The 22,607-nt window shown below is 44.7% G+C and overlaps 1 protein-coding gene across 2 annotated transcripts; it reads left to right on the forward strand.

The window, feature by feature from the left end:
- The first annotated feature begins 10,249 nt into the window (after positions 1-10,249).
- On the forward strand, positions 10,250-18,490 carry LOC115073363 (elongation factor 1-alpha, oocyte form). 2 transcript variants are annotated; one of them, XM_029571721.1, is made up of 8 exons: positions 10,250-10,391; positions 10,534-10,706; positions 11,355-11,534; positions 11,617-11,913; positions 12,776-12,926; positions 12,999-13,255; positions 15,148-15,382; positions 18,232-18,490. In XM_029571721.1, exons 2-8 carry the CDS (start codon positions 10,563-10,565, stop codon positions 18,351-18,353), a joined length of 1,386 nt encoding a protein of 461 aa, XP_029427581.1. In that variant the 5' UTR covers positions 10,250-10,391; positions 10,534-10,562; the 3' UTR covers positions 18,354-18,490. The 2 variants fall into 2 exon arrangements, with proteins under 2 accessions (XP_029427581.1, XP_029427582.1); XM_029571722.1 differs by lacking the exon at positions 18,232-18,490 and adding an exon at positions 17,441-17,561.
- The last annotated feature ends 4,117 nt before the right edge of the window (positions 18,491-22,607 follow it).

Consider the following 22,607-nt stretch of genomic DNA (forward strand, 5'->3'; position numbering starts at 1 on the left):
GCTCCTCGCGTATTCACCAAGGTGATAGTGGTAGTGACAGCGGCCCTCAGATGAGAGGGGATATTGGTCCACCCCTATTTGGACAACTGGCTCATTCGGGCGAAGTCGGAGGATCTTTGTAAAGTGGCGGTTCGGTCGGTGTTACATCGTCTCCACTCACTCAGATGGATAGTCAATTTCACGAAGAGTCAATTGGTACCTTCCCAGGGATTGCAATTCCTGGGAGCCCGTTTTGACACGGTTGTGGGCAAGGTTTTTCTTTCACAGGACAGAATGCTCAAGCTGATGTCTCAGGTGCGCCGTCTTTTGGCCCTCCCTTTGCCCAAGGTGAGGGACTATTTGCAAGTTCTTGGCTCTATGGCATCTACTCTGGAGTTGGTCCCCTGGGCGTTTGCTCATATGAGACCTTTGCAGAGGGTGTTGTTTTCCTGATGGGACCACAAGTCCGAAGAGTTCCATTTACCCTTGCCCCTCATGGATCCCGCCAGGACCAGTCTCGACTGGAGGTTAGTTCCCGATCACTTACAGCAGGGGATGGACCTAGAGAATCCCCAGTGGATGATTGTGACTATGGATGCCAGCCTCTCCAGTTGGGGGGCAGTCTGTCAGTCATGATCGGCACAGGGGCAATGGACAACTTAGGAGTCCAAGTGGTCCATGAATCGGTTGGAGACGAGGGCAGTTCATCTAGCATTGCGCAGTTTTTTCCCGCTTGTTCATCATCAGTTGGTGAGGGTTCTATCCGACAATGCGACGACGGTGGCATACATCAACAGACAAGGAGGAATAAAGAGTTGTCCAGTTGCCACAGAGGCGGACAAGTTGATGGTCTGGGCGGAGCGCCATCTGGTCCGGTTAGCGGCGTCTCACATAGCCGGAGTGGACAACATTCAGGCAGATTTTCTCAATCACCAGCGGCTAGACCCCGGAGAGTGGGAGCTGTCCGAGGAGGCAATGTGGCTCTTGATTCGTCGGTGGGGAATGTCCCGGCTGGATTTGATGACTACTCAACTGAACGCAAAGGCAGCTCGTTTCTTCAGTCGCAGGAGGGAGCACGGGGCGGAAGGGGATAGATGCCTTGGTCCTTCCATGGCCCCGCGATGTACTACTCTATGTGTTTCCTCCTTAGCCGTTGGTGGGAAAAGTCTTGAGGTGAATAGAGTCCCACTGGGGGTCAGTGATTCTCGTAGCTTCGGAATGGCCATGAAGGCCGTGGTTCGCAGACCTGATCATCCTAGCGGTTGACGGTCCCTTGCATCTCGGTCACCTTCTGAATTTACTTCGAAAGGGTCCAGTATTTTTCGATCAGGCGGCTCGCTTTCGTCTAGCTGCTTGGCTTATGAGAGGTGGCAGTTGAGAAAGAAGGGGTAGCCGGATGCAGTTAACTCTACTCTGCTGTGCGCATGGAAGACTTCTACTTCTCTCACGTATGTTTGAGTGTGGAAGTGTGATGCCCTTGGAGCGGTCTATGGCTGGGGTAGGCCACAGAACAGACCAGGCTGGAGAATGGTCTGCTTTTCATCAGTTTATTTTCAAAAGTGCATAACAGAAGAGGAGCAAAATGGCTGCTTACCTCAGCAGACTGACAAACAATGAAAATGTCCAGAACAAACACAGCATTGGATTACAGCTTTCTTCTTCTCCCTGGGGCCCATCTAACTCTCTCAGGGCCTCACCTTTATATCCCTTACCTCAGGGAAACGCCTCCCCACATGAGGATCCCTTTCCTGTCTGTCTTAAGGTGGACTGGGCCAGATAGCTGGAGCAGGTCCGTTAAGGCAGTCTGAGGCTTTCTATCATATACTCTATCACAGGAAGGTTTTCGATTCCTGGTGCAGTGGGTTGAAGGTGTCCCCGCACCAGGCCACTATTGTGCACATTCTCGCTTTGTTGCAGGAAGCTTAAAGAACGGACTGGCATACAGCTTGCTCCGGGTTCAGGTAGCGGCGTTAGGATAATTGTACATCTCTTGCAGGACATCCTGATGTGGCACGTTTTTTGAAGGGAGCCAAACATTTATACCCGCCGGTGCATGCAGTGTGTCCTTCGTGGAGTTTGAATTTGGTTCTCTGTGGGCTCTGCAGTCCTCCCTTTGAGCCTATCAAGCAGGCTACGTTGAAAGATTTAATACTCAAGCCAGTGTTCCCCATGGCTATCTGTTCAGCCAGACGAATATCGGAGATTCAAGCATTGTCCTGCAGAGAACCGTTCTTGCAGATCTCAGATTCTGGGGTTTCGCTTAGGACGGTGCCTTCTTTTCTGCCGAAGGTGGTATCGGCATTTCACGTAAACCAATCAGTTGAGTTACCGGCTTTTCCAGATTTAGATCGGAATTCTCCTCAGGCTCATGACTTGAGGAGACTGGATGTCCACCGGATACTTCTGTGGTACTTGGAAGTGACTAATGCTTTTCGTTTATCAGACCTTCTTTTTGTCTTATAGAGAGGTCCTAAGAAGGGATGTAAGGCTTCCAAGGCTACTATTGCCCGATGGTTGAAGGACACTATTGCTTCGGCATACATATGTCACGGCCAGCAAGTGTCAGATGGTCTTAAAGCTCATTCGATCAGATCTCAAGCGGCATCTTGGGCAGAGAGCCAATGTGTTTCGCTGCAGGAGATTTGCAGAGCAGCTACTTGGAAATCTTTGCACACATTTGCTAAGCATTACCGTTTGGATGACAGGGCTCCAGATGTCGATTCTGTTGTGTTTGTGGCATTGTGTGGACCCTTAGTCGCAGTGGAGAGGACACCTCCCACGGGGAGGGGCCCCATGGTGAACCACAGCAATAGGCTAAACTCAGAGAGCAGACACTTGTATGTGGAAAGCTTTATTGTACTGCTGTAGATAGATGGTATGAGGCAGGAAGGAAAGGCACTGAAGTCCGGCAAGGTGCCAATACGTTCAGACAGTCTCAGATATAGAAGTCTCACCCAGATGTTCAAGGTAGATAGGAACTCACAGTGCGGGAAAAGCCGAGCCTGGTGGGTGGAGTTGGAGAACCGGATCATAGAGGTACTCACAGGAACGTAGTGCGGGTGTCTTCCTGGCAATGGAGATGGTGGGACCAAAGGTCCGTGGTGCAGGATAGACTGGACTGATAGGCCCTCGAGGAGCGACTACCTGATAGCACAGAAGATCCTGAAATAAATAGAGAGAGACCCCCGAGGAGCGCTTGTCTAGCTAGTAGAAACCCCGAAGGGTTGGTGGAAGCGAGAGGTCCCTGAGGAGCGGGTGCCTAGAGCTTCGTCAGGAGCGAGATTCCCTGGAGAGTAGCGAGGCGTCTAAGCGAGCAGCTTAGAGCGGTCAGAGTAGCTAAACCGAAGTCCTTGCTAACTCAACGTAGGTAGCATAGTGGAGGCTTAAATACCCAGAGGAATTGACGTCATGCGGTGGGGACGCCCCCGAAGTTCCCGCCATGATGTGAACCTAAGTGTAGGCAATGTGCGTGCCTGCGCACCCTAGGAGGCCACGGGACGGAGCATGGCGGACTGGGACGCCCATGCTGAGTTGGAGACACTGAGGGTTTTGGCAATGGAGGCAGCCATCTTGCCCAAGGAGGAGAAAAAGGGTAGAAAAGAGGTAAGGCAGAACGGTCGCAGCCGTCTGCAACAGACGGACGCAACAGATTCTTTTGGCAGCAGTGAGCTTCGAGCGGGACTCTCCGGGTTCCACCCCATTTAGGTCAGCTTGGGTACATCCCAGCGGTCTGGACTGATCTTGGTACATACAGGGAAAGGAAAATTGGTTCTTATCTGCTAATTTTCGTTCCTGTAGTACCAAGGATCAGTCCAGATGCCCGCCCAGGGGTATAGTGTTCTGGAGAGTCCGCACCATTGTTTTCTCTTTCTGCAGTATTTTAAAGACTATGAAGAAGCATCCTAATCCGTACTCGGTTCATGTACGTAGTTTTCACAGGTTATTGATCAGAGGAGTTCTCTTGATCTAGTCATTGGTTGTTTTAAATTTACTTCATTCTGCTTTGATATTGATTATACTGAGGGATCGCAGGTGGCACACTGGGTTATCAGGGGGTGCCTTCAGCTTTTTTCTCTGACTCCATCTGCTGGAAGGGAGGCATAACCCAGCGGTCTGGACTGATCCTCGGTACTACAGGATAGGGATGTGAATCGTTTTTTGACGATTTAAAACAATCATCAGATATATTTTAAATCATCAAAAATCGTTAGAGCCACGATACAATAGCAATTCCCCCAATTGTCAAAAAATCGTAAATCGGGGGAGGGGGGAAAACCAGCACACCAAAACAACCCTAAAACCCACCCCGACCCTTTAAAACAAATCCCCCACCCTCCCGAACCCCCCCAAAATGTTTTAAATTACCTGGGGTCCAGTGGGGGGGGTCCCGGCGCGATCTCCCACTCTCGGGCCACGGCTGTGTTAATAGAAATGGCGCCGGTGGCCCTTTGCCCTTACCATATGACAGGGCAAAGGTAGCGCCGGCGCCATTTTGGTTCCTGGCACCTAACGTCACGAGTGCAGGAGATCGCTCCCGGACCCCCGCTGGACCCCCAGGGACTTTTGGCCAGCTTGGGGGGGGGCCTCCTGACCCCCACAAGACTTGCCAAAAGTCCAGCGGGGGTCCGGGAGCGACCTCCTGCCACGCCGGCCGTATTGCCAATATTCAAAATGGTGCCGGCGCTACCTATGCCCTCACTATGTCATACGGGCCGACGTCGCCCGATAAAACGATTTTTTAACCAAAAAAACCATGACGATCAGATTTCCCCCCTCCCTCAGCCAAAATCGATCGTTAAGACGATCGATCACACGATTCACAACCCTACTACAGGAACGAAAATTAGCAGGTAAGAACCAATTTTCCTTTCCCCCTTTTTTTAAAGATATATTGGATATGCAAATAAAATATGAGTTCTCATATTCAGTATATAATAAGTCCAAAAACACTTATCTTAACAGTAATCCTTTCAAAGACAAAATGGGTGCTGTATGCTGTCAGTTCCACAATGTTAAGCGCTAGATGCTCGACATTGCAATGTTTCAGAAGAAGGTACAACCTTAGATTGTAAGCCCTCTGGGGATAGAGAAATACCTACAGTACGTGAATGTAAACCGGTGTGTCAGTATATAAATAAATAAATACCAACAATAATATCAGCAGAACCCCAATTTTCTAAAGAAAAATACATCTAAATCTCAATTCATACAAAAGAAAAAAGTGGCTTTTAATTCATTGGATGACTCATCTAGTGGCTCAGATGATGATTTGGTGCATGAACAGGCTCCTAAAGGGAAAATCTTTTTAGGATGGGGCTTGCGACCATACAGAACAAGTCGGTCACAGGTAAGACCCTACAATCAACATCCGCAAGGGGACAGTCAATGGCACAGATTTTCATGTGGTCACAGAATAATCAGTGATTAATTTATCCACCTATCAGTTGGCTCCAATTGAAGCGAATATCCTTAATTGGGGCTTATTGTTTGTCCCTACTGTAATACATGATCCGTTCAAAAGTAGAATTTTTTTGCATCGGCTGTTCCGCATTTTACGTATCAAGTTATTTTTTTCAGGATTTAAGGACACTGTTGATCCATCGATTGTTAAACCTCAGTCGTCTTGGATGCCCCCTGGACCCACTAATTCACACATTCTCACTTTTCAGAGTCTGGTTTGGCATGATTTGGAAGTTATAGAAAGGACACCTTGTCATACGTTCTTCTATTTATCTTCTGAACAAAATCAAGCTTTAAGATCTTTGTCTCTCAACAAAAACATCACTATTAAACCAGCCAACAAGGGTGGTGCTGTAGTGATTATGTACACAGGAGATTATATTCAGGAGATTAAAAGCCAAATTAGAGATGGACCCTACAATAGAAATACAACAGAGAGTGTCAACATCACTCCAGATGGCTAAACAATCCGGTTTTTTTTAACAATTAAAGAGTCTTCTTTTTTACAAGTGTTAGCTCTGCGGATGCCTGTCATTTATGGGGTTCCTAAAATTCATAAAACTCTGAGTAATCCACCTTTGAGGCCGACTGTTGCAGCCAATAGATCTTTGCTTGAACCTTTAGCCTATTGTGTGGATTTGTTTCTCCAACCGTTTGTTCATCAGGCTGCATCATATGTTCAGGAGACGGTGCATATGCTGAGGAGACTATCTGATTTTGTTCATCAGTCTTGACATTAAATAAATAAATAAATACAACGCTTCTATTTAAGGCTCTTCTTTACCAACATTCGTCAGGGACATCATTCCGGTTTACATCAAACATGGGAGAACAACATAAAGAAATCAGTTACAAAAAACACAGGGAGAAGCAAACTGGGAGATGCGAACATAACTTGCATAATAGAAAGGAGTAGAGGCATAAGTAAGTTATCGTAAAACTAATGCAGAGACAATAAACTGAAGGTCATACACAAATATACCACAATATTCTGTCTGCAGATCATATCGGATGTGTTAACATCCTGACAACATCCAGAGCGAGTTCCCACGGGCTTCCTTATTGAATTAGCAGAGATAATTTTGTTCAACAATTTTATTAAATTTGGAACAGATTTTTTATTTACAGGCACATGGGGGTAGTGATGGGCTCACCAGTTGCACTTAATGTTGCCAATTTGTCACTAAATTTGGGAATACATTCATCTATACATCGCCTGTTTTTCAGTATGTCAAACTATCGTCAAGATACATAGATGAAACAAACAACCATTGTACTTCTATATAATGATATTCAGCATAAAGAACCATCATATTAAGCACTATCGGCACATACACACCTTCGTTGCTTTACATATAATCATCGGCCCTGTCACATGTTACCCATGGACTCCATCACATTCTTTTAGGATTTTTTATGGAAGTAAACTTATCTCAAATCTGAGGCTGACACAAGTTTTCTTTTACATACATAGAAACATAGAAGTGACGGCAGAAGAAGACCAAACGGCCCATCCAGTCTGCCCAGCAAGCTTTCACACCTAATTGCATAGCAGCTGTTTTTTTCTTCACCATTGTTTTCTTGTGGCAGTTTACAAGATACATAGATGACATTTTTTTCATTTGGGGTAATACTGAAGAGCAGTTGTTTCAGTTTTACCATTGGTTGAAGCAACAGGATCCTAATTTATGTTTTACTATTACATATAATCAATTTCATTTGCCCTTTTTGGAAATTTTGATTTTAAAATTAGGTATGTCATTACAAACTAACTTGTTTTGCAAAAAAATGGACAGAAATAATCTTTTATGGTTGAAAGTTTTCATCCGCAACCATTTAAGTGCAGATGAAAACTTCCATTTACATCGATTATGTTCTGAAAATGAAGAATTTCAAAAGCAATCATTGGATTTGATGTCTCGTTTCCAGTCTCGAGGTTACCCTAACAAGGCTTTAAAATGAGAGTTTACTCGAGCCCACTTTTTGGATTGTCAACAGTTACTGGAATATAAATCTAAACCAGAGTGTGAACAATTTGTTTGTGTTTTGTGATATTCTAATATGGCACACAAAATCGGAAAGATCATTCACAAACATTGGCACGATCTATGTTTCCATCAGATGATTGAGAACCCTCCATTGTTTTCATATATGAGGAGTCCAAATATCAAGCAGTGTTTGATTAGAGCCTATCTATCATCCACGCAGATTGTACAAGAAACGCTGCTTGGGCATACAGCATGTCCCACTTGTGATCTGTGTACCTCAACCATCCTGGGAATACAATGGAAGGGAGCCCTTACTGGTGTGAGAGGCAATGGGCATTGTACACAAATCAAAGGTAAACACATTTCTGGGTACATTTTGTTTCCTCCACAACCTTGGGTTAAACAAGTAGATTTTAACAAGCTGAACACAAATATGCATTTATTATGACTATAATCACGTACTGTTTGCCAGAAAAGTGTGATATGCATTAAGCATTGTTACGTGTCTGTAGCAGCATAAGCTATAATGGCAATGTTGGCAAGAAAACAAAACTAAAAGTGTTTTGCCGCAGATTTTCATTTGTAATCACTTCCGACGCTTCGCGGATGAGGCCAACAATTGTCACCCAGCATGGAGGGGTTCCACTTGCCTGGATACCGTTTCTCCATTTTGACAGTGTCTTGATGAAACCTTTCACCATGTTCGTCACTCACAGCACCAAGGTTGTCTGGGAAGAAGTCCAAGTGGGAATGAAGAGCACATCACTCAAACACTTGCCGAATTACACTGGCTGCCAATAGAACAAAGAGTGCAATTTAAAACACTATGCACTATTCACAAACTAATCAATGATGAAAATGCTGCACTGCGATTGCATGTCCCCCAGAGAAATCTCAGATCAGCCAATAAAGCTCTACTAACCATACCCTCGGTCAAGACAGCAAAACTGACCCAAGTTAGAGAGCGCATTATCCTTAGCCGGTCCAATATTATGGAACACAATGCCACTCGAAATAAGATTAATGAGAGATTTAAAACTCTTCAAAAAAGGTTTAAAAACATGGCTCTTCAAAAAAGCTTTTCACATTGAGATCGGTGAGTAAGAAACGCAAAAGAACATGACACAGATGAAAGTCACCTAACAGCATAATTGCCTACTTTATTATTTTTTTTCTCATAATTAAGTATTAATTTAAAAGAAGTACAGTATAAAACATATATGATTATCCTATTAATCATATAAATACCAATCCACTTTCCATATAGATTATAATTTTTGAAACATGTAACCGAAAAATTTATTGGCACCTACTAGATAATTTATAAACCAAACCAAATTTATTTACGTGCCTATTTGTAAACCGTTGTGATGGTGCATTACTAAAAGACGGTATAGAAAAGTTTTTAAATAAATAAATCAATAAACGTATCTTCAAGGACATGTTGCACTTCATCAATTTGTATGCCTGAAGCAGATTTTCAACCTGTTCGACAACTTAGAGTTGCCTAGAAAGTTACAAACGACATTCTTGAAGGCTGTCCATGCAACACGTTCTGTACCTTGCAGAAGATCATTAAAGTGGCTGTCCTCCATCACAGCTCGGATTTGTGGGCCAACAAAAACACCTTCTTTTATCTTGGCATCACTTATGCGTGGAAACAATTATTGTAACTGAAAATTGTCCGATTCTCAAAAACCTTACGTGATGTACAAATTTCGAAGTAATACCTGTGATCAGCATCAAAAAATCTATTTGGAACACCAAAAAGCCTGAATGAAACAAAAACTTTGTTTACCAGTGTTACTGATATTTGAGGAGAATAACAACTTTCAAAGTCCAAAAATGTGATTTAATTGTAATGAAAATTCAATTCAGTACAATCCCCCGACACAGCTGTGTTTTGCCAGTGGGGTTGCATTGGGAGGGACTCAGTATCTAGAAACAAAATATAAGTAATTAAAATGTATGAGCAGGAACCAAATTTGAATGGCTAGAAAATGAGAGTGAAAGCAAAGAAGTGCTGAACCATTACAGAAAAGTAAAATTATTACTACAAGAGCCCTAATATGTGAAACATATATAAAAATGAACAAATTAACAATTAGAAACAAATTAAGAGGTACACTATACCTAGAAAGGCAGAAGAGCAAAGATCTAATGCAGGTAATAATTATTATGGGCGAGGTGGGTTCCGGTTAAGTAGAGACATGAAGAGGGTAATATAAAGTAGATACAAATAAAAGCTGCAGGAGGTCCTAGAACAAACGTAAAAAAACATAGGTAGGATTAAATTAGGGAAAAGCTTAACAGTACATTTAACAGCTTCTGGAGAGATCACCACCACAGAAAAAAACCAACAACTTAGTATCCTGCCGCAAACTTTGAAGGGATAAAAATACTTTTAAATAAATAAATAAATATAATGCTTGAAAATTAGAGGTCACCAATGTACTGCATTAATCCAATAAAATGTATAATCTGAAAGGTGTTTGCTGATTTTTATTTACCTCATACTACTATCAGAAAAAAGGAAACAGGAAAACTAATGGACTCCCATTTGGTGGACGAACCTGCTGATGTTCCTAGCGTTTAATTTACATCCTAATGCAGTGTGGGACTTTCCGGACAGAGGCACAGGCCACCGGGGCCATGGCCCGACCAAGTCAGCAGCTAAGCAGCTGGAGGGGGAGGGGTGGCTGCTTGACCTGCTCGCTCCCAGGACGGAACCGGGCCCCAACCCAGATATTGAGTTACAGCAGGGACATCTCTGCATACAAATCCCTTTGCACGGAGAGCAATCCCAGCCTTCTGCAGTAACTGCAATGATAAGGCGTGCACCTCGCCCCAGCTGCGCGCAGGGCAGTCCCGGAAGCCGCACCCACCATCGCCCCGCCCCCGCGCTCTTTAGACTCCCGCGGGGCCGCTCGCTGCTCTGCTGTGGCTTTCCTGGCGGCTACGCAGGTAAGGCTGAAAGGGCCTAGCTGGGATGGCCAGGGGGCTTTTCTGGGCTCTACAGAAGAGATACAACAATGTATTGGGGCTGGAGTGCTCTTATTCGCCGCCTCTAACGCTAGCTTTTTCTTGCTTCTCTTTCCCCTCTCAGAAATCCCTTAGTCTTCTGATCCCTTAACAATGGGGAAAGAAAAAATTCACATCAATATTGTGGTCATTGGACACGTTGATTCCGGGAAATCCACCACTACAGGGCACCTGATCTACAAATGTGGTGGTATCGACAAGAGAACTATCGAGAAATTTGAGAAAGAGGCAGCTGAGGTGTGAGGCTGGGTGGCATTGGGGTCCTGCATGGATGGATGTTGCTTGTGGGGAGAGAGGTGGGTGAGGGGGGGTGGCATTGGGGTCCTGCATGGATGGATGTTGCTTGTGGGGAGAGAGGTGGGTGAGGCTGGGTGGCCCTGGGGTCCTGCATGGATGGATGTTGCTTGTGGGGAGAGGGGCAGCTGAGGGGGGTGGCCCTGGGGTCCTGCATGGATGGCTGTTGCTTGTGGGGGGAGGGGCAGCTGAGGGGGGTGGCCCTGGGGTCCTGCATGGATTTTGCTTGTGGTTTAGGTCACTGTTGTACAATAAATGTTGTACTTGCTTTGTTACTATTTACTGGCTGACTTCCTGGACAAAGACCCCTTTTTTTTGGGGGGGGGGTGTGTGTGGAATATAAAACTTGTAAATACTCGGTCTTTACTGTCTTGCTATACAATTTCCTATGCTTGTGTGGCTGCTATGGGGCTCTTACTGTTTAGGACAAGCTCTGTAGCCTACAGCAGAAACCTGGGTTAGTGTCGGGGGTCTCTCTGAGCTGGGGGGCCTAGAAGAGCTTTGATTACTGCAGGGAGTACGGGGCAGTATCTGAGGAAGTCCAGAAGTTCACTATTTCACACTTGTGAAGCTGGTAACTCTCTCTTATAGATGGGTAAAGGCTCTTTTAAATATGCCTGGGTACTGGATAAACTGAAGGCAGAACGGGAACGTGGCATCACCATTGATATCTCACTCTGGAAGTTTGAGACCAGCAAATATTACATCACCATCATCGATGCCCCTGGACATAGGGACTTCATCAAGAACATGATCACTGGCACCTCCCAGGTATGAGAGGCAGTACCTGGGGTGTCCCCACTGACCTCTGCCCTTGCTTAGTCTGCTTCTTATCCTGTTCTCTTCTCCTTAGGCTGACTGTGCTGTGCTCATTGTTGCTGGTGGTGTGGGTGAGTTTGAAGCTGGCATCTCTAAAAGTGGACAGACCCGTGAGCATGCACTGCTAGCATACACTCTGGGTGTGAAACAGCTCATCGTTGGTGTGAATAAGATGGACTCCACTGAGCCACCATACAGCCCGAAACGCTACCAAGAGATCACCAAAGAAGTGAGCGCATATATCAAGAAGATCGGTTACAATCCCGCAGCAGTGGCTTTTGTTCCTGTCTCTGGCTGGCATGGAGATAACATGCTGGAGCCCAGTGCTAATGTGAGTTGTACTTTGGGTTCGAGGGAGGGAGGGCATCCATGCATAGCTCTAAGGGAGAAGGAAATACCTGCAGCCACCTTTCTGTACTCTACATGAGAAGAGTGACTGACCAGGTGCTCAGGAGCTAGGACACCACTGAAGTCTTCCTGGAAAAAACTTCAACTAGCTTTGAAAGGAGCGGACAAGAAGTTTGTTAAAATCAAATTAACAAACATTAATCTTATCATATGGCAGCTATTTGTGGAAACTTTCAACAACGGTCAAGCTCCATGAACAAAGCTATCCAATCTCCCTTATCACTTTCAACTCTTCCTATGCCTCTCCCTGTGGATGGTAGCTTGTTCTAATCTACATAGTCAAGGGAGTAGAAATTCAAAGCGTAGACTGACAATCTCTGCCAACTTGTAACATTTAATTTCTAATTGCCTACATGGTTCTGGCAGGTTTGAAAATACGATGTATACATGTTATCCTTGTCCATTGTCCTCTGCAGAGGAACAAACCTTCTGATTACAAACATCTTAATAGGGTTAGAGGGGAAAATACTGCATCTTATCAAATTCTGGACCCAGTCCTGTCACTAACTTGCTGTTAATTCTATCCAGTTTGCTTTGTAAACTAAGCACTGACCATAGGGGAACAGGAAATCACTAATTTTGCTTCCCTCATAATTTCTAGGTTTTACCAGATAGTAAACCACCTCCTGCTATACTATGGTACTGAATACTGCTAATGAGTTTTTTCTTCAGACGCACACATCCTCCGAAGTTTGGCTGCCATCTTGAGCAGTTTTCATCTCTCCAATTAGGAACTGCAGTACATATCCACTTAAGTTTCCTTTCCTGCAACAAATTTGTTCTAGATGCCCTGGTTTAAAGGCTGGAAGATTGATAGGAAGGAGGGTAACGTCACTGGAGTTACTCTACTGGAAGCTCTGGATTCTATCATCCCCCCAACACGTCCTACAGATAAACCTCTCCGTCTGCCCCTGCAAGATGTCTATAAAATTGGAGGTGGGTTAAATTTTAATTCTAGTTTATGAATTAGATCACTTTGCTCCATTCTGATCCTCTTTGTCTCTTTAGGTATTGGTACTGTTCCAGTGGGCCGTGTTGAAACTGGTATCATGAAGCCAGGAATGGTGGTGACTTTTGCTCCCTGTAACCTCACAACTGAAGTGAAATCGGTAGAAATGCACCATGAAGCCCTTCAGGAAGCACTGCCAGGAGACAACATTGGCTTCAATGTGAAGAATGTGTCTGTGAAGGACATCAGACGTGGCAATGTGGCAGGAGACAGCAAAAATGACCCACCCATGGAGGCTGGCAGCTTCACAGCACAGGTGTGTGGGGGGAGGGGATAACAGGTAAATGGTCCTCCTGTGTGCCTTGCACCACCCATCAGAAAGGACACCCTCTACAGATGTTGCAGAATTCAGCAGCCAGGATCTTGACAAACACAAAAAGAGACCACATCTCCCCTATCCTGTACAACCTCCACTGGCTCCCTATCAAATACAGAATTCTCTATAAAGTCCTTACCATTATTCACACAACTTTACACAATCTCTCTCTCTCTCTCTCTCCTATTGAGCTTACCATCCAGCCAAGGCCTCGCTACTCCAGCAGACCAATTAGAGGAGCCTATATCTATACGTTCCTTCAGAAAACAGGCCCTTTCCTCAGCAGGCCCCTCACAATGGAATGCACTCCCTCCAGACCTCCGACAAGATCCATGTCCTCTATCTTTCCAAAAAAACCCTCAAAACTTGGCTCTTCAAACTAGCATTCCCAGAATGATGACCTCTGTACACTTCATAAACATGACCATCGCTTTGTATTATCTTATTCCTTAACCTCCAACTAATTCCACCCCAATAACCTATACTTTCTTGTTAAAATCTGGCAAGTAGTTCATTAAGTATTTATCTTAATTTAATCTTGTTAATCCTAGACATATTGTTCAATTCCTGTCTGGTTGTGTATTAAGTTTTTGCAGTGATCAAGCTTTTAGCCACGGGTAACTATGTTTACTTGTTTCTCACAATGTTCCATGTAATGCTCCTATGCAAAGTTTTGTGTGACTTGTAGCTGCTACAGGAATGCCGGTATATAAAAATCCTAAATAAATGAGTCAAACGTTCTAGCTAACCTTGGTAAGATCAAGCTCTGCAAGTGAAATAGCTTTGTCATGTACCATCTAAGCAGAGCTTGTGCTATATAAGGCCTACAAGAAGAAGTTTGAATTAAAGGTATTCATGCTTCATCTCACTTAATGTTTACTGAGCTAAAACATTCAACCTGACTCTCCCATCCCAAGCTGTAAACATTCAGCCAATGCGCCTCTAACAGGGACATGGAAGGGTAGGAGTGACTGCTCTCTCCTGGGAGAGGCTTAGGACCAGGGCAGGGCTAACTTTCTTCTGGCAGATCTGGATTTTGTTTAATCTCTTAAGTATGACTACACTGAGCACAGCAAGCAATTGGCTTCACTCTTATTGGGCTCCAGGACGAACGCTTGGGGGGTGCTCACACCAGTAAAACTCCATTGAGCAACATGATGAGTTTCTCATGTATGCAGAAGTCTTGGCAGTCAGGCCCTACCTCTGTACTTATGCACCAGGCTTTTCCCTGACAGCCAGATGTCCACAATCCTTCAGGAATCTGACTTTCCATCCTTCTATCCAGGTGGTTGATCCTTGGCAACTTTTTGTTGCCAAGTTGATGTCACACTTCCTCAAACAGTCTTCTTTGCTTCCTGTATCACAACACTGCTATCCTCAGCTTATCTATTCTTGGCATTCAATTTCCCTAAATCTGGTTTCTTCACATGTCTGCAATCTGTACATAAAACCTCCTGTATTTGTCTACTACCTATTTTTGCCTTTACCTGCTTGGTCGGTAACAATGCATTGCTTTCATAGATCTTCATGCTGAAGACTAGCTTGCCCCTTGAGGCTTGATGTGCTGTTCATGTATTTGATTTAGATTGTCCTTTCCTACATCTCCACCCTCACTCTGCATAACTCCTAATCACATCCTGTGCTCATTACAGGTGCCTCCTGCCTCTACAGTTAATAGTTAAATCTTTTCTTGTAATAACGCCAGTTGCAAGGTGAAGTGTTAACCCCCCTGCTCTGGGAGGGCCTTCACTGCTGATTTATCCACTTGTACTGGATGCTACCTTATCGTATAACTGAATTAAACTTTGCTCCTCTTGCTATATTCTGTATAGGTCATAATTCTGAACCACCCAGGTCAGATCAGTGCTGGATATGCTCCTGTACTAGACTGTCACACTGCCCATATTTCCTGCAAGTTTGCTGAACTGAAGGAGAAGATTGACCGCCGCTCAGGAAAGAAGCTGGAGGACAATCCCAAAGCTGTAAAATCTGGAGATGCTGCTATTATTGTGATGATTCCTGGAAAGCCCATGTGTGTAGAGAGCTTCTCGCGCTACCCACCTCTTGGTAAGCATCTTGTTATCTAGTGTGGCAGCAGCGCAGTCTCCTTACCTAGCCTAGATAGCTCCTGTCTTAACATGTGCATTGGCTCACAATTTGAGTATCATGCTCAGGCCAAGCACAGTGAGCCCACATTTGGATGTGTCGGATGTGCTATTATCCCTTATACAGTAAGGGGTAATAGTGCATGGAAAATGTGTCCAAGCACCCTCAACATGCAAATGCATGTTGATGAGCCTATTAGTCATTCCTGCATGATACAGAAAGCAAAATGTACAACCAAGCCACTCTTTACTCTCAAATTAACTCCTGCCCAAAGGCATGTGTTAACTTCGGCCGGCACAGGAAAGTGCAGAAAAAACTGCTGTTCTGTGCACCCTCCGACTTAATATCATAGCGATATTAAGTCGGAGGCCCAAAAAAATTAAATCTGCCTGCAGGTTGGAGAACGGACACTCAATTTTGTTGGCATCCTTTGTGAACCTGTGGCTGTCAGCAGGTTTGATAAGATGCTGGTAAAAATAAGGAGGTGCTAGGGATGCACTAGTGTCCCTAGCGCCTCCTTAGTACGGGCCCTCACTTGCATAGTGAATCGTGCGTTGGGAGAGCAGGCACTCACCTCGGAGCACCAGCTCTCCCACACATTTTACTGACTCGGCCCAATTGTGGGTAGGATGTTCTTTGTAGACAGGAAATAGACCTGGAACAGATGTGTGAACTTAGCCGTGATTATCAGCCTGCACTAAGGCCTGATGGGGCTTTACTCCAAGGCTTCCCAAAGCTAGTTGGGTTTTCAAGATATCCACAACAAACATGCAAACGTATCTCATGCATATCATGGAGATTCTCCATATGCAAACTTCTCATGCATATTGTGCTGTCCTGAATCTCAAACTCCACCCAAATTAGTGTGTTCCAGAAAACCTGTGTTACCACAAACAATTGCTGGTTTAACTGGTGTATCTTTTATGCCATATTGAACATGTGTGAAGCTATCAAATGTTGTAGGATGCTTACTCAGTCTGTATAGCAATCAAACTCTCGTTTGGTACAGGGTCACTGCTTTGTTAATTTTTTATAATTTAAATGTTAAAATATAAATCTCCCAACATGCTGACAAGTTCAAATTGTGACTCAGGGGAACACTTCATTTGGCAAGCATAAACACAAATAGTCCCAATCCAAAATTCAATAAGTTTCAAAGAGTACTCATCTCAAAATATTTACTGAGTCTCATAAAAGATGCACCAGTTAAACCGTGGTTTGTCCTGAATCTGACAGCCTATGAGGGTCCCTGGGCTGAGTTTGGGAAACTCTGGTGACCCTGGTTCTTGGTCCAATCCCTCATGGTCACAAATTCCCCCTCCCCCCAGAAAAGTTATTCTTTAGGCAGTGAATCATAGGCCTCTTGAAGCTGAAACAAACTCCTTCTGGCCTGCTCTTGGACAGGGGCAGAGTAACCTGCACTACCACCTCTTCAGCCTTAGACAAGTGGGGAATGAGCTTGGAATTGAAAAGCACAGCCTGCTCTTTGCTACTCAAGGGAGGAAGGGAAGAGCACTGCATGCTTCACTCACTCCTCCCTCCCCTGATCACATTGCACACTTCTGCCCCTCAGATCCTTCAGTTTTGTATTGCTCTTGCCCCTGCCACTCCTAGTGTGGTCACCAGTGGGAGTCTGGAGAGCAAGCACAACAGGACTAGGAAGTAGATGGGCATTTTCCAACTCTTCCACCTTGGCTGTTCTCCCTCATGGCTCCTGATTGTGCAAAAAGGCCATGTGGTTACTCCCAACTCCAAATATGCTTTATCTTCAGAGGCTGAGGACTCAACAATCCATGCCACTAATAGTTTTGTGGGTGAACCAAAACAGTTCTGTGCCCCTCTATCATGTCCTGGGCAAAATGGTGACCTGTTCTGGGTCTCTCTGCCAGAAATTAATCCTTGGGTAAGATAGGTTGAATTAGCAGAAGTCGTAACTTGTGGGCAGCAGTGTCGATCTGTTTCGGCACCACATGTTTGAAACGCATGCTAATTCAACCTTCTTGGTCTGTTTGAAAACAGAATAGTGGTTCTTCTGCAGGCTGCCTGGATGGCAGGGTCTGGAGCAGAGCACCCCTGCTGCTACACGGAAGTCTGCAGAGGGGCCACGGAGACCCAGGAGCAGGGTAATGTCATAGATAACTTTGCTCATCTGTTTGTATGGACTACAAGCTGTATCCAGTGACTTAGGGCAGGTGTACCTGAATATATTCGTTTTATATTCCACACTTCATACTTTTTTTTAGTGCTTCAAATATAATCCACCAAGCCCCCCTTTCCTGTGTCCTGGTGAGACTAAAGCACAAGTTGCATACTTTGAACTTTTTCAGTTGAAATAAGGATCAGAAAAAATGGCCACTATTGCAGTGATCAGATTTTGCAAGTGGCTTGACTTTTTTTTTCCTTCCAAAACATAAGCTGAACATAGGGTTTCTTTATTAGCCTCCTACTCAAACATGTCTCAACACTGAAGTACCAAACAGTTGACTGTAATGCTATGTTGAAATGTGAAAGCTGCTATGGCAGGTATAAAACATGCTCTCTTAACTTAAATGCAGATCTGAGATGAACAGGACAGTCTGGGGTCCATAAGACTAAAGCTTTATAGTAAATTTTTGTGGCTGGCTCAGATTCACAACAGCTAACGCTAATAAACTACGGATAATGTGAGCAAATGCCTTAACTATAAAATGTTCTAGGATGCTATTGAAGTTAACTTGTTCTGACAGTATCCTTGGTCTCTGGAAGCCACCTAGCAAGCATGCAGAGGAGATGTACCTTGGCTTCTGCATTAATTGTAGTTCTTCTTGCAGGACGCTTTGCTGTTCGTGATATGAGGCAGACAGTTGCTGTAGGAGTTATCAAGGCTGTGGATAAGAAGGCTGGTGGTACTGCTAAAGTTACTAAATCTGCCATCAAGGCTAGCAAAAAATAAACATTCTCGCATGTGCCTAGAATCCTCTAGCTCCTGATCTAAGACTGCTAAATGTTCATGAATATGAGGAAATGCATGTACTCTTTTCCTATTTCTGAAACATTCCTGGCTTGAAATAAAATACAGGTGGATTCATACCTTCATGAGTGCCTTGTCTTGTCTAAGGGGGATAGCAGAAGTAACTTTCTATCTTCCATGCATAGCTTTGACATACATTTCTCAATATGTTGCAGTTGTATGTGATTGCTGCTTGATGCCTTTACTAATGCTACAATCATTGAAGGAAGAGCAATACAGGACATGAATCTCCTACACATCTAAATGTGGGGGAGTGGAGTTCCTTAACCACTACTCTAATCTGCTGGAGTTTTTTCTAGATGCCAGTCAAGCTTCAGTACTCTAAATATTCAGGTTTACCACTAAGGTACCTTAGACACATTACAATTAAACTCTTCTGCTCCACTTACACCATATTGCAAGTAACTGTGGCTTGGGGGTGGAACCTTTCCTAGGTTAGATGTTCAAATCTATGCATTGGGGAGGGTATCAAAGTGGAAGTCAGTACTGGCATTAGTGAAAATGCTTTTAATAGTCCAAAGCTGCTACCATACTGAAGCTTATGTTATAGGTATCTTACAACCGTCATAAATTGCCTCGAAGCTCTGGGCTTAACTAATAGGTCGCAAGAAATCCTGGTATTCTCCATCCGGAGCTATAGCACAAGAGGGCACTGCATGCATTGCTACTGAAACATGCACTTAGCTTGAAAAGATTTTCAAATCTTTGAGGAAAGTTTACAGAATTTCTTTCCTCTCAGTGCTTTTGTTTTTCTTTGAATGGATTAAGTTTTTCTAGTTGGGGGAATTGATAGGAGGCTCTTAAGCTTGCCTGCCTTGCCTTGAGAATAAGCTTGTATTTCTAAGGTAGGTTTGCTTTTTCTATTAAGGGTTTTTCCTTCATTCCTGGTCCTAGGGCTGTAAGCTGGTGGTCCAGCTGCTCCCCCTACCCTAAGGCTGACTGACCTGAGGCGCCATTCCTCAGCCATAACTTAAAAATAAAAATACAGAAGGTGAGCCGGGCCGTTGTGGTCGTCCAGAGAACGTTTTGCCTCGGTTTCATTTGGCGGCTGCCAGGAGTGCTTTCGGGGGCAGTTTTTTTTTTTTTTGTCAGCACCTCAGCTGTTTCCCCACCCCAATGTCACGAGGGATGTGATGTGCTGCCTGCAGGGAGCCTGGGATTTGTTCCAAATGCCTCCCTGGCGGGGACGGTTCAAGGGCTGACAGCAGCCAGAGCAGTCATTTTTCAGCCCGTCCTCCTTTGGGGGAGGGGGGGGGGGGTTGGGAATGGCGGCCATTTTGAATGCATCTGTCAGCGCATCCACAGGGCAGCCCTGATGCTGACTTTATTCAGCCTCCGCCTGTTTTGACTCCAGTTGACACCCCCCCCCCCCCCCCCCCCCCCCCAGGACCCCTCAACTTCAGGGACTTGCCAGGTTCTTATGGCCTGGTTTGGCCACTGTTGGAAACAGGATGCTGGGCTTGATGGACCCTTGGTCTGACCCAGTATGGCATTTTCTTATGTTCTTAAGTCCAGGACTCCGGCTCTTTTGTTCCTTCAGATGGGGCCCATTTCTCCCCCCCCCCCCCCCCACCCCCACCTGCTTTTTTGGCTGATTTTATTAATGCATAATGCTTACCTGGCCCACATGTTTCAACAGGACAGTGTTCCTTCTAGGGCCCCCCCAAGGTAAGCAGATTGGAGGGTGCCTGGGATGTTTCGGAGACTCCCTCAGGTTGTACTCGGGCTCAAGTAGTTCCCATTCCTAACTTACCAGACCCAGATCTGGCTGGAGCTTTGTCCAGCAAGCACACGGAGGGGGAAGATCCCAGAGTCTTATGGCTTTTTAAAAGGGATGAGCTTGAATCGCTTATTTCCCATCTACTTTGAGTTAGAAACAGATGCGCCTCAGGCTCAAATATGGGGGCGTCAAAAGGTGATCCTGTTTTAGCGGGACTGCGTCCTGCAAAAACTTCCTTTACATCCCCTGCTGCTGCTCTCCAGGGAATGGGACTCTCCTGACTCGAGCCTCAGCAGATGCGCTGTATGACTTTTTTTTATTTAAAGTATTTTTTATATCACAGTTTACAATTAATGGGGTAAAAAATAGGAACATAAAGAGAAGAAAATTGAAAAGTTACATGTAATGGGAATGAAGGAACAAGATGGGTGAGAAGAGGAAAAGGGTCAAGAGGACTGAACAGTGTAATCGGTAGAAAAGTAAGCAAAACATTATGTACACTTTTTTCTGTATTAGCTGTAGTAAAAAGTCCATTACAAACTTAAAATCTTTGTCTAGGTTTCTGGAACCTATTGTGGGAGGGAGAGGTGATTAGCGTTAAGTGTATGCCTGAGAAAATAGCCAAGATTTTAGGGTTTTTTAGTCTTTGTACATGTTCTTGGCATAGTTCGGGCAGCATGGAATTCCATAGGGTTGGTCCCGCTACGGAGAGCGCACGTTCCTTGGTGGAGATGTGACGGGACGGTTTGTGGGAGGGTGTAGAGGGGATCCTTTATAGGCAGGTCTGTTGGAAGTATGGTATTGGAGGGGGTCATTAAGACAATGTATACTCTGTGTAGGGTTTTGTGGCTTGTTGTGAGGGTCTTGTGAAGAATTCTGGAGGAGATTGGGAGCCAGTGCAGATCTCTGAGGATTGGTGTTATGTGATCTGACCTGCAGGAGTTAGTGAGGATTCTTGCAGCTGCATTTTGCAGCATTTGGAGGGGTTTGGAAATTGCAGGAAGGCCTAGGAGGGGGGGTTTGCAATAGTCCATTTTGCTAAATAAGGTGGCATAAAGGATGATTTGGACATCATTGTGATGGAGGAGGGGTCTAAGTTTAAGGACCTGCAGTTCGTAGAAGGACTCTTTAGTAGGGTGGCTGATAAATGTTTTTAAGATTCAAATGGCTGTCCTGGCCAGGTCGATGGTGTCTGCAGTCTAGGCCAGACATCTCCTTTGGCTCAGGAACTGGTCAGCAGACTCTTCCAAGGCACAGATGGGCTCGCTCTCCCTTTTAAGGGTAAATTGTTTGGAGCAGATTATCAAATCCCTTGGAGAATAAGGTACACAAGCTTCCAGAAGACCGTCCAAGGAATTTTCAGAAATTCAATTCCTCTAGGGCCCGTTTCAGAGGACAACTGCATTTTTCGCAGTCAAGACCTGTTTCTCAACATCCTCTGTCAACCAGGTCTCAATCTTGATCTCATTCCTTTCATGGTTGCAGATCCCCCTCGGGGGGGGGGGGGGGGGCTTCCCACAAGGAACTGCTTCCAAGGCAACCCAATGAAGGGTCACTGACCCACTCTTCACCATCCAGAGTTGGGGGACATCTCTCCCTGTTTTACAAGGAGTGGGTCAAGATCACGTTGGATCAGTGGGTCCTAGATATTTAGAGTTTTTCTATACTGGCATTCATGATACAATCACATCATGCTGGTTTACAGATAACAGGGGGTGTAGAAAACAGAACATTGAACATGTGCATAGAACCATAAAGTTACATTAAAACAAGGTTTAACTGGGGGAGGAAAGAGTTAGATGAACTGAGCAATTATAAGATTAATTATTTACATTATATTGTCTCATTGAATTTGTTGCTGTACTTCAGTTAGGATCTGGGAAGGCTTGTTTAAACAGCCAAGTCTTAAGCCTTTTTCTAAACGTTAGTAGGCAAGGTTCTTGTCTCAGATCCGAGGAAATAGAATTCCATATTGTGGGTCCGGCTGTGGAGAAAGCCCGGTCTCAAAGTTAGATGGTGTGTGGATTTGGTTTGGGGAACGATTAGTGATCCTCTGTAAGCTTCTCTGATGGGTCTGGTGGAGGTATGTTGTCTGAGAGGGATTTGTAGATCGAGTGGAGCATGGTGATGGATTGCTTTATAGATGATGGTGATGGACTTGTGCATGACTCTGAAGTATATTGGCAGCCAGTGTAAGTTTTTGAGAATGTGATCTCTTCTCCTGATGTTTGTCAGTATTCTCGCGGCCGAGTTTTGGAGCATCTGAAGAGGTTTAATAGAAGCGGAAGGGAGACCAAGTAAGATACAATTACAGTAGTCTATCTTGGAGAAGATTACTGCTTGAAGGACCATTCTGAAGTCTCACACATGAAGGAGAGGTTTGATTCTTTTCAGGACCTGAAGTTAATAAAAGCCGTCTTGTCGTTTTTGTTTTGAATGATTTTAAGTTGAGATGG

This window comes from Rhinatrema bivittatum, chromosome 11 (genome assembly GCF_901001135.1).
Source record: "Rhinatrema bivittatum chromosome 11, aRhiBiv1.1, whole genome shotgun sequence".
NCBI classification, from domain to species: Eukaryota; Metazoa; Chordata; class Amphibia; order Gymnophiona; family Rhinatrematidae; genus Rhinatrema; species Rhinatrema bivittatum.